At 33.2% G+C, this 27,191-nt stretch overlaps 1 protein-coding gene across 1 annotated transcript in view; it reads left to right on the top strand.

Annotated features, from left to right (window-relative positions):
• Positions 1 to 26,546, top strand: part of LOC105431137 (neuroglobin) — a 34,116-nt gene extending 7,570 nt beyond the window's left edge. The window contains exons 2-3 of the mRNA XM_011645138.2: positions 13,551 to 13,782; positions 18,455 to 26,546. Coding sequence (XP_011643440.1) covers positions 13,551 to 13,782; positions 18,455 to 18,610 — 388 coding nt within the window. The 3' untranslated portion in view covers positions 18,611 to 26,546. The remainder of the gene's footprint in view (positions 1 to 13,550; positions 13,783 to 18,454) is intronic.
• The last annotated feature ends 645 nt before the right edge of the window (positions 26,547 to 27,191 follow it).

The following is a 27,191-nucleotide window of genomic DNA, read 5'->3' as shown; positions in this document are numbered from 1 at the left end:
AGACCGCGATGACAGGCGATGAGTGAGAACAATGGAACGGGATCAATGTTCCGATTGCTTAAAATAGGAATAATGCGAAAAACGTGTGAGATTGTTGGAATGGCGCGATATTCCGGCAAGATGAAAAAATAACTAAGACTCGCGGAAACAATTACAAGAATACTTTCCCAATGCGATTATATAATAATTTGTTTTAATAATCATTGAAAAAAATATTTAAAAAATTACGTAAGATTTCTTGTCTAAGTCGCATTAAAATTTGATATTAAAGATAAAATCTTATCTAGGAATATATCGCTCTACGTTAATTTTCCTTTTATACAGGGAACAACGATAACAGAAGTATCATGCACGTTGAATTTCGTGCTCGTTCGATACCTCAATTCAATCAACTTATAGTGTGTACCGCAAACACACTATTTCTTTTGCCTTCGTCGAAAGTATCTTCCATGCTTTACTCTGCGCTCCATCTATTTACTCGTGCGCAAATGACGCAATTCGCGATATTGGAGCACGCTAAGCACACGCGAGCGGAGAATGTACAGAACGAGCTCCCGTAGAGATGATATTTTAACGTGAAAACGATGACAGTGGTTTTCTCTTTCAAGGCGGAAGATAAACCGGTTCGTTGAAAGAAGAGGAGTTATTATCCTCGAATATTTGAATCAATCTCTCTCCCTTCAGTTTAATTCTGATTAAATCTATCCCCCGTAACATCGATTAAATCAAACAAATGTAATTCTCTTTGAATCGCTTGTTTCCCTCGTCCTTTATCTCCTTTCTTCTTGCTCTCAATTTTAATATTTAGTTAGGAATATTTAGTTTTTCTAAAGAAAGTCATTTTTGCTCATATCACATTCCTTATTCGAGTGTCAAATTCTTTTAATTTTGAATGTCGCTTTAATTCCGATTTTTTAACGTTTCATCTATAGATCGTTAAATCTTGTTTTATTTCCACAAAATAATAACTGGAATATATATTTATATATATGCAAGTTTGATTTTTAAAGGCACAACACTGTGTGATAGGTTTGTTATATTACTTTAGAAAAAAATATATTTTCTTTATCTAAGTATACTATATTTTTTTAATACAACTCTCGATAAAGAGAGAGACTCGAGGTTAATATATCAAGTACTTGGAAACTATGTCTATAACTCTGTTCCGCGAATTGTTCGATTATTCAATAGACGGTTTAATATTTAGGCCGATATAAATCCGATAAAGCATATTAAGAGAAACAAACAAGGCAATCTGTAAAATTCTAACGTAAAAATAAGTTTTACGTCTAATCAAAAAACAAACATTGTCAATGCATTAATTTCTGTTGTGTAATGTATTTTAAAACGATATTGCAATTCTATATAATTTCAACAATCCAGCAATTTTAATAATTTCTTCCCAATTTTGTACATGCCATTGAACCAATCTAGAAATTCAATTTAACAGAATTAATTTCGCAGAAATGTCACTATTGAAAATCTGGTTTTATTCAATTAAATTTTTGTTATTTATTTGAAACTTGAAAACAAATAATATGAAGAGACAACAAAATATTTGCATGATATTTATTTGCACTATATTTATTAAAGATCCTTAAGATTATTAAAGATAAAAAGATTATTAAAGATATTTATTAAAGAGTGTAATTGGTTATAACAAAATTTTTCTCCCGCACCTTCTCCCCCGTATATTTAAGAAATAATTAGTAAACTACGCAAGCTCCATTCTAAAAGCACGCGCGAGCTCTTTCTGCCATTTCTGCCGTCCGGCCGGCGCGCCATACATTTCCTGATATTGGCGTTTTCACAATATACGAAGCATGAACGCGAAGCCAAGTTAGCCAACAGTTACATCGAAATGGTTCAACGCAAAAATGGAATCAGATTTTCCTTCGTTTGATAAAATGAACTGGTCCAACCTGTCGGAAGATTGTTTAATTAGCGTAGGTAGAGAAGAATGTAAGAATATTTAATAATTCTAGATGCGACTCACACAAATACATACACATAATAATGTACAATAATCTTTGAAACAAAATATTTTTTAATCTTCGTAAGAGATATAAATAACAATGAAAAAAGGAATTTTTTAAATATCTACCGCTATTTGTTATCAAGTAGAAATATTATAGAATTTTTAGAAATATCTTAAATCGAGGATAAATGAGCTTATAGTAAATAATGATTATGCTGAAAACGTACGATTTGAATTAAAATGATATTTGTCCAAATAAAGTTCTCCCCATTGTGATTTAAGCTTTTAATTCCAGGACAGCGTGTACAATTTAAATTTAATTTTGTTGAAATCAGCTGTATGCTTACTTTTACATAATCGATATACATTCCAATCTGTTTAATATCCCGATTCAATATTGCTAAAACCGGCAAGTATAATCACGTCGGATATAATGTTGCACTATCTACATGCAATCGCAATAAATAACTTCATATTCGTGACAGTTCAATATTCATCACGTATAAAAATGAAATTTTCTATTTCTACGAAATTTTTCAGATTATTCAGACGTGATATATTGATATAATTAATAATATTTATCCACAATTGTTTGGATTTTTCAGAATATTTCAAAAATAAAAATATTACGGAAACAGTAACTGAAATGAAATAACGTTATTTAAATAAATTTTAATTTTGTGCTATGTTTATATGTTTTCACTCTTTAATAACAAAGATAGAAATATCCAAATTAATGAAGTAATAACAATTTTATGATATTTATATATTGATAAATCTACATATTAAATCTTAGAATATCGCGGAGAACAAATTTTTTATTCAAAATTTTTAGCAATCAAAACAATTGATAGTATATAACATTTTCCACTATTTTATTTGTTTACATTTCTTTCAAAATTAATTTGTGTTGATTACCAATAAAATGAAGGAATTATTCTACAATTTCATAATTTATTATAAAATATAGTCTGATAATTCTGCATTAGCTGCTTTCGCATTAATCCATACTATGGCAGTATGCATGTAAAATCACGTAATTTGATATTCAAAGAGAATTATTGATTATCAAATCCACGGTGCATTTCTCTTATGGAAAATTTTATCTATCGAGCACATATTACATGAATTTAACGCGGGTGGATTAATATCATTTAGATCTTGTTTTACCAAAATAATATGATAAAAAAAATTAGATACAAAAAATATATAAATATACGATATACATTAAAGTTACATAAATTTTAATAAAACTATATAAATTACTAATACATTATAATAAATTGTATTACTATAAGAATTGCAGTTGCTAAATATGATTATTTTATTTCCTCGAATATTTCCTCTTTCTATAATAATATATTTTAATAAATTTTCATTAAATAATAGGATATTTGTTAAATTTCATTTGTCTTTATTTTCCAACAATATAAATATATTTAAGCTTTAAGATAAAAACAATAAGAATAAAAAATTAAAACAATCCGAGTCAAAATTTTTGATCTACTTTCAATTTCAAATAGGATTTTTACATCTATTTTGGTATTTTACCAGTAAAAAAATGAGTCAAATTCTTTTATTGAATCTCCAAGTAGGAAATTGTTCATTCATTATTTCAAATGCAAAGTAGGAATTCTATTCATATAAAATGAACTCTGTCATAATATTCTCTAGAATCTATAAATTTTAAAACTAAAATAAAAAGTATGAATAAAATTTCGACTCATAAACTGCTCCTTATTTTATAATTCATCGAGATGTAACATAACGTATACATAGAACGAATAATTTTTATTCCCAATTACTGCCAATCTTCGGTTGGCATAATGGAGATAGTATGCATTTCACCGAGGCCGAACCCTTTGTTATCTTAGTTCAGTAATTATAATATATAGTTATAATATAGTTTGATATCAACTTTCACACATGAGTGATTTTTTATTAATCAAGGATAGTTTATGCTTTTCGGGAATTGTATGAATTATGTTTATTATATTACAGATTTGAATAATATAATATTCAAAATATTCGGTGTAATTGGTGTTTTTATATATATATATATATATAAATAAATAAAGAATGTATACATCATTTCTAAGTATAATAATTGTAATAACTTGTACTTCTGTTCCTACATAAAGTAACAAAGGAAATAAAGAATATCTGAAAAGTTAAAGATATTATTCAAATTTAATCTAATTTTTATTATTAAATTAATATCTTTTATCTTGATGTAGACGAATATGTCTTTTAAAATATTTGATTTTTCCAATCTTGAATTTCCCATATTAATAGCGCGCATGCGCTCAATAAGGTCGAGATGTGACAGTGATTGCCCTAGGATAAGATTAATCTGGGAATTCCGTTCTACTCCAATGTTGGCGAATCTGCCATGCTGCTATATGCATTCCATGCGATCGTGCGCGTGCCTAGCGCGTAATTTGCATCTAAGGTATAGATGCATAGAATGGAAGCTGCGTATCGTGTATAACAATAATGAAGATAGTATTTTATATAGTATTGGCGTCAACGTAGATCTCTCTCGTTTGCTCCTTGAAAAGAAGTAATTAATTTAGTAATCCAAACTTCGTCTCTCTCTTCTTCTTCGGCACGTTATTGCGTACTTGTTGCACATTTATCTATTAAAATTACATTTTGTAATATTTGATAAAATTAAGAATTATTTTAAATGGTGAAATATTCAAGTTATTTGTTATATTATTAGACTGAAAGACTTTACAGCACGAAATGAGATAAACTAAACTAAAGAAAGGAATTAATCAATCTTTATATCAACAATATTTATTTCTTCTATCTTGAAGGAGAGGAAGCTTTCCTTCTAAGGATGTCAGACTTTACAGCACGAAATGAGATAAACTCTTTATTATGTTGTTACCCAACTCTATATAAAATAAAGACAAATTACTTTTTTCCGAGTTGGGCATGTATGTGTCACGCTTTCTACATATTAAATGCGTACACGTGCATGCACATATACGCGCTCATCGATTCCCGTCGGGTAGCCAGCTTTAAGGTAACTTAATTAAGCTCGGTCTAGCTATACATGACATCCTCAACAGCTACGAGAGAGAGAGAGAGAGAGAGAGAGAGAGAGAGAGAAAGAGAGAGACAGGAGTAGCGAATGAGAGAGAGAAAGCGGAACCAGAGTAGAGGCCTTTGGTCCAACGGCAGCCTCGGAAATCAATAAACTACAAGCGTGTGATATTGACGCAACGTTTTGATCGCTTTTTTTTAAGCGGCAAATTTTTATTTCAAATGCATTCGTCGATATCTTGTCCCGTTTACTCGTATATAACCGTCATTTTTCGGGTTGAAAATACTTAAATGGAGCGACATACAACCGACTGTGCGTACAGTGCGAATAATGTTTCTGCATTACCATCCCGTTGTCCCATAATAATTTCCACTTATGCGAATATACATTTTGTTTTATTGAATATTATTCATTCTTAAAGAGGCCATATAATTTCTTGTCAAATTCGCTTCTCTGCTATTTCTTTTTTTACGATGCTCTCGTTATGTCATTTTTATTATCATCGCATATTTTCATAGCTCGAATGTTAAAGGAATTAGAGAAGAAAATGTATAATATTGTATAATTTTATTTTCCCATCTTTAAAAAAATAGATGGAATCTAATACGTTCATCTTGAAATTGTGTGTCAACGCATATAGAAATAAACAATTACGTAAGTAACAGATGATATATAAATTACTCCGTAATTGCTCTGCCGTGATTACTATGGAATTTTGATGGATCAGCAAGGCTATTCTCTCTTCTTCGGGATTAGATAGATTAAACTGATTCGAGATAAATAGAGCGATACTAAGGAGACTCTGGATAGACTGACCACAAGCAAACTTACCTTACATGTAAACATTAGAAGTGATTAATTAATTCTCAATATTTACGTTACATTTGGAATGAAATGTAGGGCATGATGATATTTCAAAATATTAAATAATATTATAACTTTTAATGCCATGTCTTTCTAACGCAAATAAATAATTTAATAATGCAAATAAGTTTTATTATGCAATACTTAATATATTTCTCTAAAATATAAAATCACCTCTTTTATTTTATTGCGGAAAATCAACGCGTACGAGTTTAATGCTCAGTGTATTAGATGCATAAAAAGTAATGTTGAGATATAATAATTTTATAGGATAATGTAAATAAAACATTGGAAATTATAAAAATGTGATTTAGTTTTGTATATACTATTTTTATCAAAAATTTATGTCCGTAATATTTTAAAGAAGCCAAATATCATGTATCTCAGACAAATAGAGGGATTACATAATTCTCGTAGATTAAAATTTCTGCCTTATCTTCTGTCATAATAAAGCTTGGAGAGAAATTTCATATAACTTTTAAAAGGTAAAAAGGTCTCAGCAGTCCATTAATTGTGTATTAACTATAATTATCTTAAAAATAATACGAAGAGAGCACACCTACAGACGGCAAATAGACGTTCGAGCAATAAAGCTCATTTAGCTTTAAATTTCATAATTGTTTGTTAAAAATCAACATAGAAGTTTTCAAAAACATATTATTTTCATTAAAATTTTATTATCGAATTAATTAGTAGCTTCAGTCTTTATACAAAGTACTTTCTGCTGTTTTGTTTAAATTAATATTTATAACTACTGATTGCGTACAATATGACACAAGGAAAAATAATTAAATTCATTTTATAAAAAATATATATTTAGACGTGTTAAAAATATTGTTTGATTAAAATATTTTTATGCAAAACAGAAAACAATTGTGTGATACAGGGTATTAAAAATACCTCACTTAGCTACTGAAGAGTTAATAAAGCAACTACACGCGTTGAATGTATTCAAAAGTAACTTTGAAGCTCATGTAAAAATAAACGGCTTTCGCGAGTAAAAGCAGCTTTGTGTTTTAACATACACATAACATGTATAAAAAATTATATCGCAGAAAAATGTCATTGCTTTCTGTAGTTAAGTGTCACGCAACAAGGTAATAATAATACAACGCGCAGGTAAATTGCTCTTAAATTTGTTAAATATTTGCACAGGTCGTGATCGCGCAAACCAAGTTAAGGGTTATTTCTGCCTGAATGCATAATGAAAATTAATTTAACGTAGAAACGTATAATCGAGGCATATTTGACATAATTCTCAACATTAAATATCCCCTTTGATATTTACAGCTCTTTACTTAAATATTGCTTGTTTAAGCGTTTGACATTCTGATTTTTGATATTATTAAAACAAGTCTTAATAATATTAATTCCACTGACGAACAGTCAATTAAAATTTTTATGGGTGCAAAATTAATAACTCTTTGTTTACCTCGTCTAATTTTGAAAATTAATTTGAAAGTATTAATAAAATAACTATAAATAGAAATATGTCGCGACATATCGGAATGAATTTACTGACCGATTTAGAAGAGAAGAGAATTCTTTCGACATAAGTGGAAAGTTTTTCTTTGACAAATCGCATTTTATGGCCCGATTTACGTACTACAATCTGAATATTATTATGAAGCTGGTAAATATGTTAACATATAAATGACAAGATCTAAATTATGCATGCCGGCGGAATGCGAATTCGGTTCACCCCGTCGTTGTGGTGGAGGATCCTTTGGAAAAAGAGAAGGTTAGGCACGTTTCACCGATTCTTTTGGGGTGGTCGTCAGAGAAACTGGAACACGTAGCACTCTTAAAGAGAATGGATCATATTCGCCGAGCTGGTAACGGCCAAGTGGTTGCGCATATTAATAACTTTGCGATGAGTAAAATCGCTGGAGGAAAAAAAAAACGGTCTCTTCATGACATATCATAGATAAATAAAATTCACGGTTAGAAGCGGTTTTATCAAACAATTAAATTTGCTATAGTATTTTTTCTTTTTTTTATTTTCTACTTTTTTTTTTATAGGCAAGTACGTTCGTGTATGTACCGCATAACACTAAAGAATAAATATGCAAAAAGGAATGCATTGAGATTTTTCATAAAAAAATATGAGTTAAAGCTGTAGTAAGTTTACGATGGATTTATTCTTGTCAGTAGCTAAAAGAAGAAAATATTACTTTTATTATATGTATATGTGTAACCACTATGCATAGTGCAAATAGCATAAAACAAAAAATATGATAGAAAAATGAAATAACATAAAAAAAATATTAGCGATATTTCAATCTATCAAACATTTTTATACGACGTGCTGCCAGAAAAAATATATATTTCTTTTGCTTTAAATCAATAATCGAATAATTACTTTAAAAATGTCATAATTCTTTTTATTACACGTCAAGAGATAAATAATTAGATAAATGATATATTATAATAATTGCATAATTTTATAGATTATTATTTGCAAGAGAGAGAAAGAGAGAGAGAAAGAGAGAGAGAGAAAGGAAAATAAAAGAAATAGCTATGAATATATTTTACTTCACGAAATTAGAAATATATATATGGTTTAATATTTTGTTATTTATTAGCGACATGGTTAAAATAATTAAATATACCAATCATTTATGAAATGTTTTAACAAATTATTTATTTTATTACTAATATATTAAATAATTTCAATAAATATGTAATTGATCGATATTGTCAGTATCATCGATGTATCAATCTCAAAATAGAAGTGTATTTTTCTTATTGGATCAGAGGATTTAATAATTAAATGTTTATCCTTTAATAATATAACACAGTATAATTTTCATAACATGAAATACCATGTAATAATTAATATTGTTAATATTATATTTACCTGATACGACATTTGATATTTAATCATCATTACTAATGATATTCCAACATTTACAAAATAATACATATCGCTAAATCAAAAAGATATTCTTTTTAATATCTATATTAAAAATGCTACATAATAATAAATAAATATTTATTTGTTAATAACAAAACTGCTCAAAACAGTTAAAATTGAATCATTTATGCAATGTTTCGTTTGATTTTATATCAGTGATATATTATGTCCAATATACTTATTATAATCGCATGTTGCACGTAATTTATAATAAAATAATTAATAATAAAATACAAAATTGTGCGATCGTACCGATTGAAAGCCATGTAAACGCTGCGTATATTAATATTAATGAACACTCTTTCGTAATCTGTGCTTTTTCTCAAGGGATTTATGTCGGGCGCGACTTATTCGTCCTAATGATCTTAAAATCCGATTTTCCTCGGTGTAATTAGAAAATGGTTGAACGCGTTGTTGCTCGCGGCTGGATTTCATCGTGGGTTTACCTTAATGGAAATACAAGATATTAATTTCATTGCGCTCTAATCGAACGTGTTAATATCCGAATGCATTTCTTACGTCCTATTCGTGTATGTTGCGTGCATGAGTGTGTGCGTAGAGAGGCTTCCACTCGAGTCAAATTAATTTACTATATTTGACCCTCACGAAAATTGTCCGAAATTACGTTACCTCAAATTTTTTTATTTTATCTTGCATTTCCGTCTATTTCTCTTCATTATTAAAAAAAAATACGTTTCAGTATTTATCTAATAACGTTAACTTTTGTCTACTGAATATTGAATTAAAAAAGAATTATATAAAAGAATCTCGCAACAGGGTATCTCGCCATTGTAAAAATGGTCGAAACGGTTGCAACAAGGGACGTCAATATTCAATACAATGTTAATAATTACTCGTTGTCATATCGATCATTAGGGTTATTTTTTTTTTTTATCGGATTATCGAAGCAGCACGAGATGGGAAAGCTGGCGCGTTACTCGCTAGCGCACAGAATCGGCAGGAGTATATCGTTGTTTCTCGTCGCTTTTGAGCACCTTCCACGGGGGAGAATATGGATTTCCGATACGAAACTTTTCAATCCGTTCCCGGACGATAAGAACCCGCCGAACTTACCGAGCGGATACCGCTATCGTTTATTGCCCGTCGAGGGCCGCATTTAAAAATATTTTATCGTGCCTGGTCAATACTTGCAACTCGTCGGCCGTCCAGCCCCCTTTCAGTCACGTCGATCTCATTTGCATCGCGGTAACTTACATGCAAATCTGCGTTTAACGCGCTCGTTTAACCCTCGCCTTCGACCTGAAGTCGCATGTTTTTACGCGTCGTTTAAAACGCGAGCGGCCCACGTTCTCACTGAAGTTTAGGAATAAACTGCGGCATTCTCCGCTGCTGAAAATAGGGATGACAGTCGTGAAGGAATTTGTTTCGAAAACTGATTGATGTTCGAGTAAACTCTGATTGGTGTTCGAAATCTCGTTTTGTTCATTGCTTAAACATGCATACATGCATCATAACACGTCAGAAAGTTTAGCGTTAATCATATGCGACGGTCTGGGATTTCTATATTTAATCGTAACTGATCAGTTCACAGAGATTTAGTACGCAAAGCATGGGCAATGATAACGAATCGCGATAAAAGATACTCGATTGCATATATTGCGGATGATTCAACTGTCATATGTGTTCAATTATTATACGACATATGTCGCTTTTTGTGACGGAGATAAATATACCTTAATACATTTATCTTCAATAAAGGAATAATAATAAGCGTGCGTTTGTGCATTAAGTAGGGATTAACAGCCAAATCAGATGGAAAATAATCAATGATGGAAAAATTAGTCATATAAAGTTTTAAAATGAGTTTTAAGATAAAGTTTAAAGATGAACGTTTTGAACTTTACTTAGACCGGTATTTATCTGTTCTTATCTAAGATCATTTTAAATAGGCTTATACGGTTATTTTATTGATTGAAATATAATCTTAAGATTTTAAATATAAGACTATGAATACCGCTCTTAGTCCTCATCAGGGTGTAACAAAAAATTGAGAAACATACGAAGTAGAAAAAATAGAACATAATCAAACATAATCATTTTAATATTGAGAATAGCGATGTAAATAAATGCATAGATGCTTATTACATTTATCTCCCTTAAAAAGAATGCATGTAAAAGATGAATATGTCTTAATATTTTTTTCAGAAATGTATAAAAATTAGCAGATTTTATATTTCTTAGTTTTTAATTTTTCATAATTTATAAATAAACTCTTATCCAGTTATTATATACTGCAGATAATAAAAAAAATTCAATAATGAATACTTTAACTTAATAAATATTTTAATAATAATTATACATTAAAAAAGTCTAATATTGTAATAATTGCTATATTATTGCAATATAAATATTAAATCTTTGCTAGTAAAATTATTCTGCTTTGAAATAAAAATACAAGTTTCGAATTTTTGTTTGTTGTACGTATCTATTCATTATGTTCACAAATAGAACATACTTAAAGCCTTAGTATAAATAAAAAAGGAAACTGTACGTCCCTGTACTGAAGAATGTTGCTCTAGAGGCATTCTTCATTTAAATTTGCTCCCAATACGCAGAGGCAATGATGCATTATTTACCTATACGCATTCGTGAACGATCTCCTCGGGAGGTATTTCATATATACTTAAATTTACGGAGTTTTCAGAATTGCGACCTCGTGCGCCCGCGTTTCCGCTCTGCTTCTTCGCCCAGCATCTATCCGCCGAAATAAAATAAAACTCAGCGCTATATAGCTAGCTAACGTAACGAGTTTGCATGCCGTGGAAAATCACGACGGGTAGATACCACGCGAAATGTCGTTTCCCTCCAGGAAAGATAATTTATATACGGACGCGAAAGAGAAATACACGCGCATTGAATAATCTTGACGCGATATCGCACCAATTCGAATATCGATGCGCTCACGGTTTTTTCCGACGCGACATTTGTTCCCAAGCTGCCGAAAATATCGGGCTTTTGGAACACGACGAGTTAAGTTTGTAAATTCTTTGTACGGGGTAAAAATGAATTTTTTCTTAACGTTTTCGTTTAACGTTTTCTTACGTTTTCTTATCTGTATTATAAAATAAATTTGGACAATATGACTTGGTTATTTATTTTATTTTGTAAACATTAGTAGATACGCTACGTAATTATGGGGGAGAAAATGTAATTATGGGGAAAAAAATTCATATTCCTTTTGCAGAATGTAAAAGCGTAAAAACGGACATTGTTTTGTTGACTAGAAAAAAAAAAGGGAAAAAGAGTTCTAGTGTGCTACACATGTGTTAGATCGCGGCGCACACTTATTAACTGTCGGAATCATCAAAGATAAAATAACGCGGTTTATATTTTCTCCCTTACACGTACGTTTTTCCCTAGAGACAGACAAGCGCGAGATTGGAATGCCTCGTTGTACAAAGAGGCATTTCATGAATGGCTGAGAGCAACCTGCCATCCGCGGAACGAAAACATTTTTGTCGAGCTGCTAGAACGAGGCCCACGTGAACTCGTTATCTCAACGAGTGCAAAACTTACAAAAAAAGAAGTTAACTGAATTTTTGCGTGCCGTGTCGAAAGAGCTGTGTATACGAAGAAGAGAAAAGAAAACTATGCGCGCAAAGATCGCAACAAAATAAATTCCGATTGACTCCCTACGTACATTCGTTGACAGATTAATACTTTGGCAAATACGAACGTTGGAATCCTCCTTCAATACTAAATAAAATCGATGGTTATATTTTTATATGCATTAAATGTCATATCACGTACAAGAAAGGGAAATGAATGTCCCAAGTAAATTAACAGATGTAAATGTATTAGTATTGAAACAAATTGCGCATTTCTTCCGCGATTTTTTTTCTCGTCGATACGTCGACGATGCAACACGAAGAATTCAAGGGATGTTACCCTGTTTTGTCCCTATGGTCATATCTCTCGATCAGTGAAAAATAGAAGATATCTTGGAGAGATATCATGGAATGTTAGGCACTTTGAAAGAAATGGAGGATACATTTCTGTATGCAGATTGGTGATGTGTGTGTGTGTGTGTGTGTGTGTGTGTGTGTGTGTGTGTGTGTGTGTTTTTGCACGCGAACGTCTTGGGACTTGCCGAATACATTTGAAAAGTATCGGTAGGAAAAGAGAGATTCATCTCGACTCACTGGAGAATTAAGTTTGAAATTTACGCTTCTTGTGGAATGGGCGCGAGTTGATGAAGTTATTAAAAACGTCCTACATTTCTTTAATCTCTTAGCTACTTTGCTCCAACTTCTTGTATCTCTTGAATTTTCGATGGAAAATGCTGTGCTCCTTCTCAACGTTCTTAGTATCAGAAAATTGGTTTACAGCTCTAGCTTTGACGATTGTGCATTTCAAGCCATAAATTGCAATTTGTAAAGTATTTTATTTAACCACGTCTAAATTTTCCCTCCAATGCATCTGCAAATCATTTTATATATCAATATTAGATTTTTTTTTTATAATTATTCTAATATAACTAATCGATAACTGTATCTAAGACAATCTCTCTTACATTTTTAATTTTTTACGTAGGATTTACATTTACAATTTTGTAAATATTTTACATAAAATATAAAAAGCCAGTTATACCAAAGTATAACTAAAACTTTTACGTATTTTTAATTCAATTTTAATTTTGTCAAATTGTCAAATATCACTAAATCATTAGCATATTCACAATTCTTTAATGGCACTGCGTATCGTTATAATTTCAGATTATTTGAGGAGAACGCGGAATTGCTAAATATGTTTACAAAGTTCCAAGATATGAAGACAAAAGAGCAGCAGGCGACGAGCATGGAACTGGCCGAGCATGCGAAAACGGTCATGTCCACCCTCGACGAAGGTATCAAGAGCCTGGACGATATGGACGCGTTCCTGACGTATCTTCACGAAGTCGGAGCCTCTCACACGAAGATTCCCGGCTTCAACCGACAGTACTTTTGGGTGAGTCCTCCTCGAAAGGAAATCACCCTCACGCACTCTGTCATGCGCGACGCATGAATACGGCATGAATACGCGATACTTTGTGTGTCCCAGTTATTGAACTATTAACTTAGGGGAGAAAATGAGACAATGTGTAATATGATTGGAAGAGAAATAGAATAATGTTACCCAAGACTAGCTTTAATATTTTAAATGTAATATAGTCAATGATTTATTTTTGGCTTTCTTATTATTGTACACACATAACGGTATACATTTACAAGAAATATTTGAAAAAATTAAAAAGAAATATTGAAAGAAGTTTTTTATATACATTTTCAACAATCAATAACTTTTTAGTATAGCTATTTTAAAAATTAAGTATTTGAAATATTTATATTACTTTCTGCAAAAATATATTTTTACATAAGCAACTTGATTGACGGCATGCCATGCAGAAAACGTTGGTGATTTATCTTAGAATATACCGAGAAAACGCGCGAAAATTTCTCACTCGTCGGAAATATGTCTCACATCTTTCGGTGAACATTTTCTCTTTGTGTCGCGCTTATCTCTCACAACATGTAAATCAAAGAGAGTGGAAACTTTTGGGAGACACTGTAAACTATTTCAGGACTTGTCACCAAGTAGAAGATTTATACACAATTAAAGTATAATGACGTAAATGTGATACAAACTTTCGTTGCGTTGCTAATAATGTGGACGTTTAACTCTTAATGCGTGACACATTTAATTTCTATAGTACACTAGGAAACATACTTTGTGTTGTCTCACACATTTTTTTTTATTTATACTAAAAATACTAGAATATCATCAAGCGCATGACATTTATTCTCTGACATTGTATATTTTTGATAACATATAACATATAAATTTTACAAGTTATTGAAATTTTCAATTGATTAATTTGATTTGATTTGATTTCTTTTTTCTTCTATTAATATATAGACCAATATTTATAGTTTACTCTCTTATTTAATATTGTTTTACAGATTCAAGATGTAAATAAGATTTAAGATATAATCAATTACAACATTGTATTAGCATCTATTACTTAAAGTCTTATAATTAAGACAAACTGTGAATGCTAACCATAGATTTATCCAGCTTTATACCAGCATTATTTATCATTTATCTTTATCAACACACAAACACACACACACACACACACACACACACGCGCGCGCGCGCGCGCGCGCACTCAGAATAAGAATGTTGTGTAAAACTTGAAATAATTTTGAATAAAAATAAAAGAAAAAAGAGTTTCTGTTAATGTAGAAGTAAATATTAAAATACTTAAGTGCTCGTAATCAATATTATTACTATATTATTATACTAATAATTCTCTCAATATACAAACATGTAGTCTGTAAATGATAGAACATCCGTTTGTAGTACATTCCTCTAAACTAGTGCTGTTAGATCGTAATAACTTGAGACTCTTATCATTCGACCCGTGATATTACTATATACTATAACATTTTTTAGATATTTATCGAACATTGTTTCAATATATTTCGGGTATTTTTCGGACCTATTTCAGAAATTTTTCGGATATTTTTCGACATTTTTCCGACATTTTTTGGATATTTTTAGACATTTCTCGAATATTTAATTCAAAGAATCTCTTATAACTACTAACTTGTTCCACAAATATTATATTGACGACTTAAAAATACGCATTGAGATTATTATTAAATTACATATACTGTTATGTTAACATGAATACAATTGACACAATTAATAATTAATAAAATTTGTATGTAAGACGAATTTATAACTTAGAATAATAGAATTAATCACGGAGAAATATACTTAATATCACGTATAAAAATAGAATGGCAAACCTTAATTAATTAGAAAATAGTAATTTATGTTTTATCTTTCCATTTTTGCCAAAATAAATAATATTAAATTTATTACTAAAAATATAAAAAAATGTGATAATTTATCTAAATTAATATATATTAGAATTTAAGATGAAATTATTACCAGCACATATTGTTGATTATATTTCAATTTTCGTTCATTAGTTATTAGATATTTGGTTTCATTAGTTATTAGATATTTGGTTTCATTAGTTATTAGATATTTGGTTTCTCGTTTAACATTTTACTATACGCATTGCATTTTCCCATTAAATTTATGCCTCCTTTTGCAAAGAAGAAAAATTCGCAGCGAAAGAGATTGAATAATAAATGTTTAGACTTTATCCTACAACATCACTATAATATGTCGGTATTTTGTTCCCTCGTGGTTCCTTCATAATCCACCGCACAGCTGGTGTTCGCCATTTGTTTGCAGCACACTGCAGCCCTGTGTGATATCTAATAAAAAAAAATTCTTTTTTAATTATTTTTATGTTTAACAATTTGAAAATAGCTGGTGAAATAAATATCAAAATTATCGCAAGAACAAGAGAAAAAATGTTAAAATTTCATTTTACGATATTTGGATTTTCGCAAAAAACACATTTGTTATCTGCATATTTCTTATCCAAAAACTAAAATAAAGTTGCTTTAATATAAACTGGTCGATACAGGATAAAAATTTTTTAATCGAAAATGTCTTTGTAAAATATGAATACTATTACGAAAGAGACAAACACGGAATAATTCATATTCTGACTCCGATTTGATTCGTGCGAATTGCAGAAATATCTGAAAAAGGGCAACCGTTTCTCATAAGACTTTTAAATGTTTCATAATTTTATTTACGATTCTCTTATATACAGTCAAAAATAGTTCGAATGCAAAATATGAAAATCAATATAATGTTTATAACTTCTAGCGTCCGATTCAATTGTAAATTGGTACTCTGTGAAACGAATAATTAAATAATATGAGAGAAAAATCGTATTTTTTTTTATTATGATTGAAATGAAGAAAATTAAGGAAACTAATATTTCGAAATTTAATTATATATATATATATATATATTTGAACATTATACACTTAATAATTCTGCTTGGTTAAATATATACACCTGACAGCTATTCATGTACAAACAAATGTTGGATTTATTGAATTAATTACATTTTAATGCGAGAATGAATTTCCCCAATATGATTATATTAATTAATCGTAAACATTGAATCAACTAGCAATTCGTCACATTGAATACATGATTTTCTCAATAGATTTGATATTTAAGTGAAAATATCGATTTTATTTATTATCTATTTTATAAATAAATCTTACTCAATGTATGTAATTTATGAATAAATATTATAATTTAATCTTTTTATACACTTTTTATAATTATACAAATATAATATTTGAAATTTATGCCTTTGTGGAAAGATAAAATTACATGATAATAATTTTTAATTTTTATCAAGAATGTAGATAATAATAAATATTATCGAATTAGTAAAATGTATTTGCGTGATAATAAATAATAATCCACGCAATATAAAATAAAAAAAAGAATCGTTACATATAAGCCTGCAGAAGTAATATTTCTCGAAACGTATGCATGCAAGAAGTCTTTTATTACGTCGATCGAAACGAAATTTTCTTTGTACACGTGAGAAAGAAGTCGTATGCTAGAGACGCTTTCCGCGTCACTTTATCTTCTGTCCAAAGAAAAGAAATAAAAGAATTAGATAGAAAAAGGCAAGTGTAAGAATATTTAAAAATGTGATTAAAAGTAGACACAAAAGATTTGAAGTAAAATTAATAAAAAGCGATATTACATTTTTAAAATAGAGTAATTGCATAATTAAGTTATTAAGTTATTGTTGCTGTTGTTATTATTATTATATATTACTATATATTTTATAAGACAATCTTTGGAATTAGTCTCGATCAAGAATAATTTGATTTTGTTGTTTCTTCTCGAAATGCATATATATATGTACATGCAATCTTTTATGTGATTTAAAGATTTTTATATCCTGCGGATAAAAATAAAGTTATCTTTACGAAGAGAAGTTATCTTTAAAGGTTTACCAAAGCGATTATTCTCAATATGAAATGCTTGTCCACGGTTTCAATCTCTTGGCACGAAATCAAATCCGGTTTGCTCTCCTTTCCGGTCTAAGTCCCGTGGATTTAGTTACTGTATAGGATTGATAATTCCTGTCGGACAATCCTACAAGGTCCATTGTGAGCCGTGAATATGACGATCGCAACACAATCGTTGATTCAATCGCCGGTCTTCGTATTGTCGATGACTATGGCGCTGGAAATGGATCGAGGCTTAAATATTCACCATATCGACATTACCTTCCTTCACAACCTAAGAATGACCGTGATAGCTACAATTTCATTAGCACTTAAGATAAATTTAAATCAAGTCAAGATTTATAGTATCAAATCATTTAACCAAAGAAAGAAAGAGAATTACAAAACATAAAACTACAGAATCACTTCGCAAAATCAGTTTTTCATTTCATTTAGAAAAAGATTATAAATGACATTTCCTTAGCATTATATCAAAAGCAATTACTAAAAGCAATTACTGAATGATGATTTACTTGAAATAATTTTTAGACTAATATTAATATAATTAACAAGATTTTTCAGTTTTAATAAAACTAGAAAATTTTTTATAATATAAATTCAGTCTTCCAAAAATAGTCGTTTTTTTTTTCATTTCATGCAGATTTTAAATTATGCCCCAGCGAAAGTACATTAATCTGACAGATGACGGAACGCTCTGCTTTCAGAAAATTGAGAAACCGTTTCTGGATGCGGTGGAACGTACGTTGGAGGACCGATACTCGGAGAACGTGGAGAACATCTACAAGCTGACGATCAAGTTCATCATCGAGACGCTGATCGACGGCTTCGACAAGGCACAGAGCGACAAGGCCAAGTCCTAGTCGTCCTAGTCCCGAGGATCCGGCACGCACGCGATCGCCCTCGATCCTGCGAGATGTTGACCGCCCCCCCCCCCCGGTTCGCTCGGTCCCCCCGGCGCCTGAAAACGGGAGAAAGCCAGCCGTCGCCGATTTTTGGAAGAGACGACGACGAGGGAGGACAATCGTCGTCGTCCTTGCGTTGGTTTCGCGCGGCGTCAACACGCACCGCGTCACTGCTACATTTCTCCGCGGATTCCCGAGAAACGCGAATTATGCGAGCGCGCGGCGTCCTTACGCGCCGTCGTCCTCGCCGGCCTGAGATCTTTTTCCCCATCGAGCGGGTCTCGCCATTAAACGTCTCCGGATATTAAGAACACGATCCCGAATCAGTCCTTCGGATTCCTTTACAAAAACGCCGCGTCGCAACGCGAAGCGAAAGAGCCGCGCGACTCTCCCGACGGTCGAAGGATTCTTTTTTTTTTTATCTGTTCAACACACGACTAACGAGATTGCATAAATTTTCGACTATAAAGACACGCAAAAACAAAATGACATGAATTTAAATGACATAAAGTTCCAAAAAATGTGTGAAACAATTTTTAATTTCTTTGCGATATTTTTTGATAAATTTATGTCGTTTTGGGACATGTGTATTTATTCGAAAAAATGAAAATGATATAAAGTGTCTTTCTTTTTTTGAATTTAGGATTATAGGGTTTATATCCCTAAAAAAATTGAACTCGAATCGCAAGTTTTAGATTCCTTTTCAGGTACTCATGAGTAAATGTCAATTTTAATTTAAGTTTAACTTAGATTTACTTTAATTCTTCACCTCCTTCCGATGCCAATTCCGGGAAAGAGGCAAAGAATGGGTTAAATTAAGATTAAAGCGCACTGACGGCAGTAAAACCAACTGAAAAACGCTAAATTCGAAGTTTATCTGGAATCTACCGGGTGATCGATCAATTTTTTACGAACGGTGCCAAAATGTCCGTAGGAAAATTTTCTGCAGAGAGATTTACTTTTGAGATTTTATGAATTGTGTATATGCACATTTTTTACCTGGAAAATATTGTCCGTGAACGAGCATATTTTGCCAAATAACGAAAAAATTCCAGGAATGCTTTTATAAATTTATCAATTTGTGTTGCAGAAAAAGACTTCAATTCTTTTTATTATTTACTTATTATTTCACTGGGAATTTATGTCACATTCCATACAAGATCTTGCACAAGAAACATACTGTAAGTATGTTGCAACATTTTGAAGAAAAATACAAGTCTTAACATTTCCTGAATTCTCTTTTCAAACGAATATATCCTCCAAAAAAATAAAACTCGAGGACGTGGGTTTAATTATTCAATTAAATATTATTCAATTTTATTTATTTATTTGTCATGAACACGCAAATATTTGAATACTTCTCCGTTTCATTTTCTAAATATCACTCGTTATTTGTTTCTCTTCGACGACGATAGGCTTCTAGTTTCAATACATTTAGCAGGAGTAAAACGCAAAGTGACACACGTCGTTATTGATCAGACACAGAATTAGAAGGGAGGAGGTGGGAGAGCTTTTCTCTTCCATGAGAGAGACTTCGATCTTAAGAGGATTACTAAAACATAACTTTGGCATACTATACAATATACTCCTCGAGCAGGAGTAGCATAGGTCGAAATAATAGTTCTCATTACGATATTACTGCACGCAAAATAAAGTTCGGCCAGCCGATGACGTTTGCCGCGTACGACGTCGCTTTAAGAGTCCATTATGTCGCAAAAACTCTCATTAACTTCTCATGAGTGCTATAAAACCACTTACTGCGTACGGATAACGACGACTCTTTCATCGCGCCTCTTCACATAATTACACTGTGAATTTACGGTATTAAGCGAGGGTTATAAAGCGAAAGAAAAGAACGTTTCCGTTCAGTAGCCTCTTCACGCGTTTTTTTTTTAAATGCCTTTTACGGACGAAACTCGTATTCCGCTAATAACGTTAAGCCGCTTTTATTTGCGCGAGAAGTAGTTTCTAAAGTAACATAAATCGCATTAAGTTCAATTAATCAAGGGAAAATTTGCATTGTTACGCGCGCTGCAAACCGACGTTCGTATTTAATTAAAAATATTGTTCATATATATTCAGACCGTTTAACATTAATCAATATTTGCGGAAACGGCCTTCCGACACGCGTCCCGCGGTAATTCGATGATCTCGCCGAGAAGTTCCTTTCTTTTTCGAGTTGGACGTTGACAACCTGTTCGCAATCAATACTCTGCAACAAATTACATCGTTCGTTGTAAACTCGCTTGAGCCTCGCGAATACAGATACCTCGGAATAATCCGCGCGGACTTTGATAATAACCGCGATTTATCTCTCTCTCGGCGAAGGTCGCGTGCTGCTCTCAATAAACTGAGTCCGTTCGTGCAAGATACGCTGGCATTTTACATATTTGCATTAAACCGCGGATACGAGAGTTCGGGTTCAAGACCGATTTCATACGCGTTTCCGATTTTCAATATGCGCTCGATAATTGATACAAGCACGGTGGCGACGGCGATGGCGGCCAGTCAATCGACGCCGACTGCTGGCCTTTTATTCACGGCAGCCTTGGATTACATAAGTCACGCAGGATACCCTCCCGCAATGCGAGGCCGAATGCATGTGAATGCAAATACTCATTGTTTCGGAATGGGGTCGCGATTTAATCGTAAAAAAGATGTCACCTCGTTCTCTCTCGAGCATTATGCTCCCGACGTCCTTACTCGTGATGAAGATTTATTCGTCTAATTTCGTCGAATTAATCGGCGCTCTCTCGCCGTGAACTTGAAAATGTCATTAAAAATCTGTGGAAGCGTCAGAGCTCGTTAATTGCTTTGTAACTTTTATCAAGAACTCCTCCGTGCGAATACACGCTTAGACACACTTTGATCACGCCACGTGTGACGTGCACACCGATTGACGTTTTAATGAAAACGTCAATCAGGATTGACATTTTCTGTTTTGTTGATTTAACTTGTAGAAAGCCGTGACGATCACCGACGATGTCGGTGGCATCACACTAATGTGATCCCATTGATTTAAATGTAGTCGACTCCTGTCAATAAAAAGTCGATTAAACAAGTTCATTTGTCGAAAATTGCATTTAAATACCGCGTACAATTAAACATACAATTTTTCAATTCTTGCGATTCTTTCTTAATCAAAATTCGCAAAATGATTACATTTTGTCAATTTCAATTTTGCCAGCAGTTATATATATAATTTTTTATCTTAGAATTAATACTCAAATTGAGTTAAAAGAATTCTAAGAACATCTTTATTATTGAAATAAATCTAAAATATATTAGTATACGAACGTTTTTGTATTTTTCTTTGTATTCTTCTTGTATTTTTTCAAGAAATGTTGCAAATCTTGATGATAAATGATCCTATGTTGTTCAGAAATTTTATATTTGTTGCGAAATATTTATGATATTGCGTGTAAATAGACATTTGCGTATTACGATCTCACCATCTCCGCTCCATCGTAAAACAACATCGTATCAATATGGAAGCGTATTTCTCGTTCGAGTTTATGCAAGATCGATTGCGGCGATCACAGATGACACATAAATGGAGAGAGACATGCGGAAATTATTGATACTCCGCCAATCGATCACGAGATTGTCATGGCGAACGCGGCCGAATTAGATTCTAAACGCTTAACCAAGGAGGATAGCCATTTATAAACTCCCGGTGATTCCATCAATCTTTTATCTTGAATTTCTTCTTCGCGATCAGGACGCGTTTCAACGCATTTGACCGACCCCCTTCCCCCCCCCCCCCCCATTATACTTATATCATTTTTCGTTACTATTATTACGATATATCTTTCGACTTTCAATTTTTCGTTCCTTTCTTTTCTGAAGAGCAGAAGAATGGCATTTCCATACGGAAAGAGACATCTGTTTATATCCTTATAGCCACGAAGGAGCTCCATAAATTTTCACTTTATACTTTGCTCTTATTTCTAACGAGACGAGAAGTACAGAGTGAAAAATTGCAAAGCTATTTTATTTCCTTAACATGCGTTCGGTATCGATCTGCTTCTTAACGGCAGACCCGATCTCGATTCGGTTCTTCGGTGATATGCAACGTCACCGAGCCCGAGAAAGCGGCCAGAACCCTTCGACCGTCAACGGAGAACTTGTATAAATTTTTACTCGTATCATAAGTGACAAAAAAGTGGAAAAAAAAATGTGGTTTCTAGGGTAAAGAGCCCTTCGCGCAAATGTCAATTTCCTAGGAGGTCTCGGGAAGGCAGAAGGCCTCTCCGTTTCTGTATCTTCCTCGCCGTCTTTGTCTATCTCAATTTCTCTCTGAGGACGATTCGCTCAGCCCATGTTGCGCCCTATGTTGAACCCGGCGAATCGTTACATACCCTTGAAAAAGGCCGCGACACACGACCGGGACGACCGCGGGACACGTGACTTACGGGGAAACACCCTAGAAACGTAACACGCGATACGAATCCTCTCGGAAAATTTCTCTCATCTGATAACTGTCGTGCGATAATAGAACCGCGACGCGATTAATTCCACCATCGCGAATTGTGCATTCGCGCGAATTAAACTGAAAAATTAAGAGGGAAAACTCTGTTAGAAGGAATGTCGACGTTGTTTCTCGAGCGGGAAAGAATTAATGTTGGCTGTACACGCGGTCGCGTTAAGGAACGCTATTTCCATGCCAATAACTGCCATCGCGACAACGCCACGTTCGCTACAAAAATAGCACGTCGTTATTAGGGCATTCCGCATGCGGCTTAAGTTTCCATGGTGTATTTAAAGATGAGTTACCAGTTACCAGTTACAGTAGACGCTCGTTGCTTTAGAATCGTTTCCGAACGCATTGGGAAAACGTCACTCGCGCAGTTTCGCGTGAAAGAGGTGAGAAGAACCAAGAATAGCGTCCTACTTATCTTTTCGTCCGCGTTTCTCCTTTAATCGGGAATGATGATTAGCGGCCCGGAGGCGATTTGCATCGCGAAAAGGAAAGCGAGGCAATAAAATTCGTTTCTCCCTCCCGGCGATACATTTACCCCCATTCCCTTTCAGGGACGATACACATTACCGGCCATCCTATCAGTCATTAACTTCGTTAACTATCGTAGCACGAATAATGAAACTAACCGTCGTGCGCAGAGAAACTTCCCGCGGGACGATAAACGACGATAAATAACGAGCGTGCCGCGCAAAATCGATTTTCCAACAGAAGACGCGACACGGCAGGAAGTTTTTGCGATACCATGCGAGTAACGTCAGGCGCACGAGGTTCCCACGCGTTTCGCGCAAAACGGCAATTTCCATCTTGGACTTGAATTATCATCCGCCCCACACGCGAGTTTGGCGCGACATTAATATTTAGCGTGTTCGAAACACGCTATCGCAAGAAGTCTCCGATAGAGAGTCTCTCTCTGTCTCTCTGTCTCTCTCTCTCTCTCTCTCTCTCTCTCTCTCTCTCTCTCTCTCTCTCTCTCTCTCTCTCTCTCTCTCTCTCTCTCTCTCTCTCTCTCTCTCTCTCTCTCTCTCTCTCTCTCTCTCTCTCTCTCTCTCTCTCTCTCTCTCTCTCTCTCTCTCTCTCTCTCTCTCTCTCTCTCTCTCTCTCTCTCTCTCTCTCTCTCTCTGTTACTGTCTTTCTCTCTCTTTCTTGCAAATACACGGTAAACGCTGAAGCTTTTTGTACTTTCCTCTTGGATTTATATAACCGTTCATCTTGATGCTACAATTAGCGCCTTGTACGCCCGGACATGCTATCGCCGAAGTATCCTATCGCTGAAGTATTTTAAATACGAGAGAGAGGGTTTCGTGAACACACGATCCATCATATCACGTACCCGCGGTCGTTTTCCGCTCGCCGGGAACGGCGAACACGTTGCCTCAGGGAGAAAGAATACGTGTGTTCAATAGCGAAAAAACGGAGAATAAAAGAAAAATTGCGAACGAGAGGGTGCGTGGCATCGCGAGATAGCCGTACGAGTATTCGCGGATATTCGCGTGTGACCACGGCGAACGATGTGAACGCACCCTTACTTTAACCGAGACTAAAATCGATCGACAAATTAGGTAAGGTAATTAGCGCTTCCGCGGTTCGCGACATCCCATCGTCGTCGAGGTTCGTAAACCTACGTCATGATTATTCTACACTGAAAGAAGAGGAAATTATTTAGATGGATGAAATTGGCAGACAAAATTACTTTGCTCCAAGGGAATTTTAGGTCAACAAATTACAATTTAGTGCAACAAGTTTAACGATTATAACCGTTGGCTTAACGATTATAACTAATTCAAAGTGCAATTACGCCAATAAATTTTCGTCGAACATATAATTCATCTGTTCGATATAATGTTTGTCGACGAACAAGAGCGTCGTCATTTTTTAATCTTTTATTTCAATTGTTCTCTAATTATAGGGTATATACACTACTGAATAACTGGATAGAAAAATATCGGATATAATTTAATTTCACGTTGAAAATACATTTTTATTAAAATAGATAGCGAATAAAAATGAGATAAAGCAATTAAATTTTATTGATAACAAATTGATATAAAATAATTTAAAAAATTGATATTGATTTTATCAAAGAATCATTGAACTATTTATCCATGGCTGTCATACGCTTCCTTTGAATTCTGACAGATCACTCACCATAGCCGGTCCTCACTTCCACTGCAATGTCACAGTTTGTCTCTCCACTCTTTCATTATAAATTTCAAATTACTTTCACGCGCGTAAGGTCAATCAAGCTGCGAACATTCAGTTCTGATGGATCACTTAATAAGACAACTGCATGACGAAAAATTTTATTTTCACTCAAGAGAGAAAAAGAAAGATCGAGCTGAAGCGATAACGCCTAAGCGGTCATTTAGTGGTGCATTTACCCTACCGTCGATTTGCATTTCAATTTTTTACCAGGGCGATATCAACGGATATCACGAGAGTCAGTTCGGAGCCCGCGACTTTTCCCCGGCGAACCGCGATCGCGCCGCGATAAATGTTGCATGAAATGAATATTAAGAGTTCGCCGCACGAGAAGAATCGCGGACCACACCGTGCGCCCTTTCCATTCTTTCCCCGACGCCGAAGTGTAACTCGAGGACTCCTGTCGGGCGTCGAATTTCGAGGCAAACAATATCGATCGTTCGAGTATCAGACTGGTGCAATCGGACGATAGCTCTTAGCGATAAAGCCGAAAAAGAATTGGCAGAGGAGCATTCTTCGAGGGTAACGGTGGCGAGAAAAAAAATGAACATGACGAAGTCGAAGCGGATTAGGCGTGTAATTTATATTTTCTGCGAGGAATAATTTATCTCACGGGTGAGAAGTCGACGTCGCAGAAATTTTACAGAAATAATTCCGGTATCTTTCCTCTCACGTTTCCCATCAAGAGCCTCGACTTCGGTCACGTATGAATGAATACCGTCATTTGTCAGTCCTCGAAGGACACTTCCGGATATTTTACACTTTTTTCCAAAGATTTAAGGGCTACTAGGAAACAAAATGTGTGCGACGCGTCACACCCGCACACATGTCCCGCGTGCGGCGAAGCTTGAAACGTAAAAAGAAAGCGAAAAAAAAACGAAAAAAAAAAATACTGAAGAATATCGAAAAACGAAAAAAAAAAAATATTTCGTACGGAACAAATGCACAAAAACGAGCTGTACCTTCTTTTTCTCGCAGAAATCGAAAGACCTATTTAACCGAAAGTCTTCATGAAACGCGCAGGAAGCACACACGAGAGAGAAATATATATTATTATATAAATATATATGAGATATAAAAAAAATTGCTAGTATATCTTGCAGTTATGCGAATGTTGCATTGTCTAACTGTTTGTTCCATACAGATCCAGATGTATTATTGTATCCGATGGAGTATTATATATCAAAATATATAATATATATCTATATATAATTTCTGAAACTTGCAAAATCCCTTCATCTTTCCTAATATTTTCTGTAATTGAAATGACTTCAAATCACATGTTTAAACAATTCAATTGTCTTGTATTGCCCATATTTCTTTCTATTATTAATCATACATTTAAATTTCAATCTTTAGGCCTGTTTAATCTATCTTAACTATAATTTATTGTAACTATCGATAAGTTTAGCAAACAACATATTATTTCTTATTCCTTTAAAAAACAAGGAGATTTATAATTCTTTACATTTCTTTATTTTTATATTGGCATTAGAAAATTATAATAACTAGATTAAAATAAGTTAAATTACACTAAAAATGACTTTGATCAAAATACTACAAAATGACTTTGTTCACTTCATAATCAATGTTACTTCATAATGATTAGAGTTCTATGAATGGAGAAACAAAAATTTAACATTTTTAACATTTATCTCGATCAAGTATTGTAGAGATTGCTTCATTAATTAATTGATAATTAAATTAATCAGAATTTGATCAGTTTTGAAATCCATCGGAGGATAAATCAGGGAGGAACGAAGTGAAATCGTTTTCGCGTTTTGATTAAATTTCGTACACTTAACGTCATCTGTAGTAGAAAGTGGAGAACTACGAAACCATCGTCGAATTTTCTAA

The sequence above is a fragment of the Pogonomyrmex barbatus genome, unplaced genomic scaffold (assembly GCF_055798465.1).
Source record: "Pogonomyrmex barbatus isolate J1 unplaced genomic scaffold, ASM5579846v1 scaffold2, whole genome shotgun sequence".
NCBI classification, from domain to species: domain Eukaryota; kingdom Metazoa; phylum Arthropoda; class Insecta; order Hymenoptera; family Formicidae; genus Pogonomyrmex; species Pogonomyrmex barbatus.
Note: the sequence above shows the minus strand (reverse complement) of the source record. Positions and strands in the feature narration are given on the sequence as shown.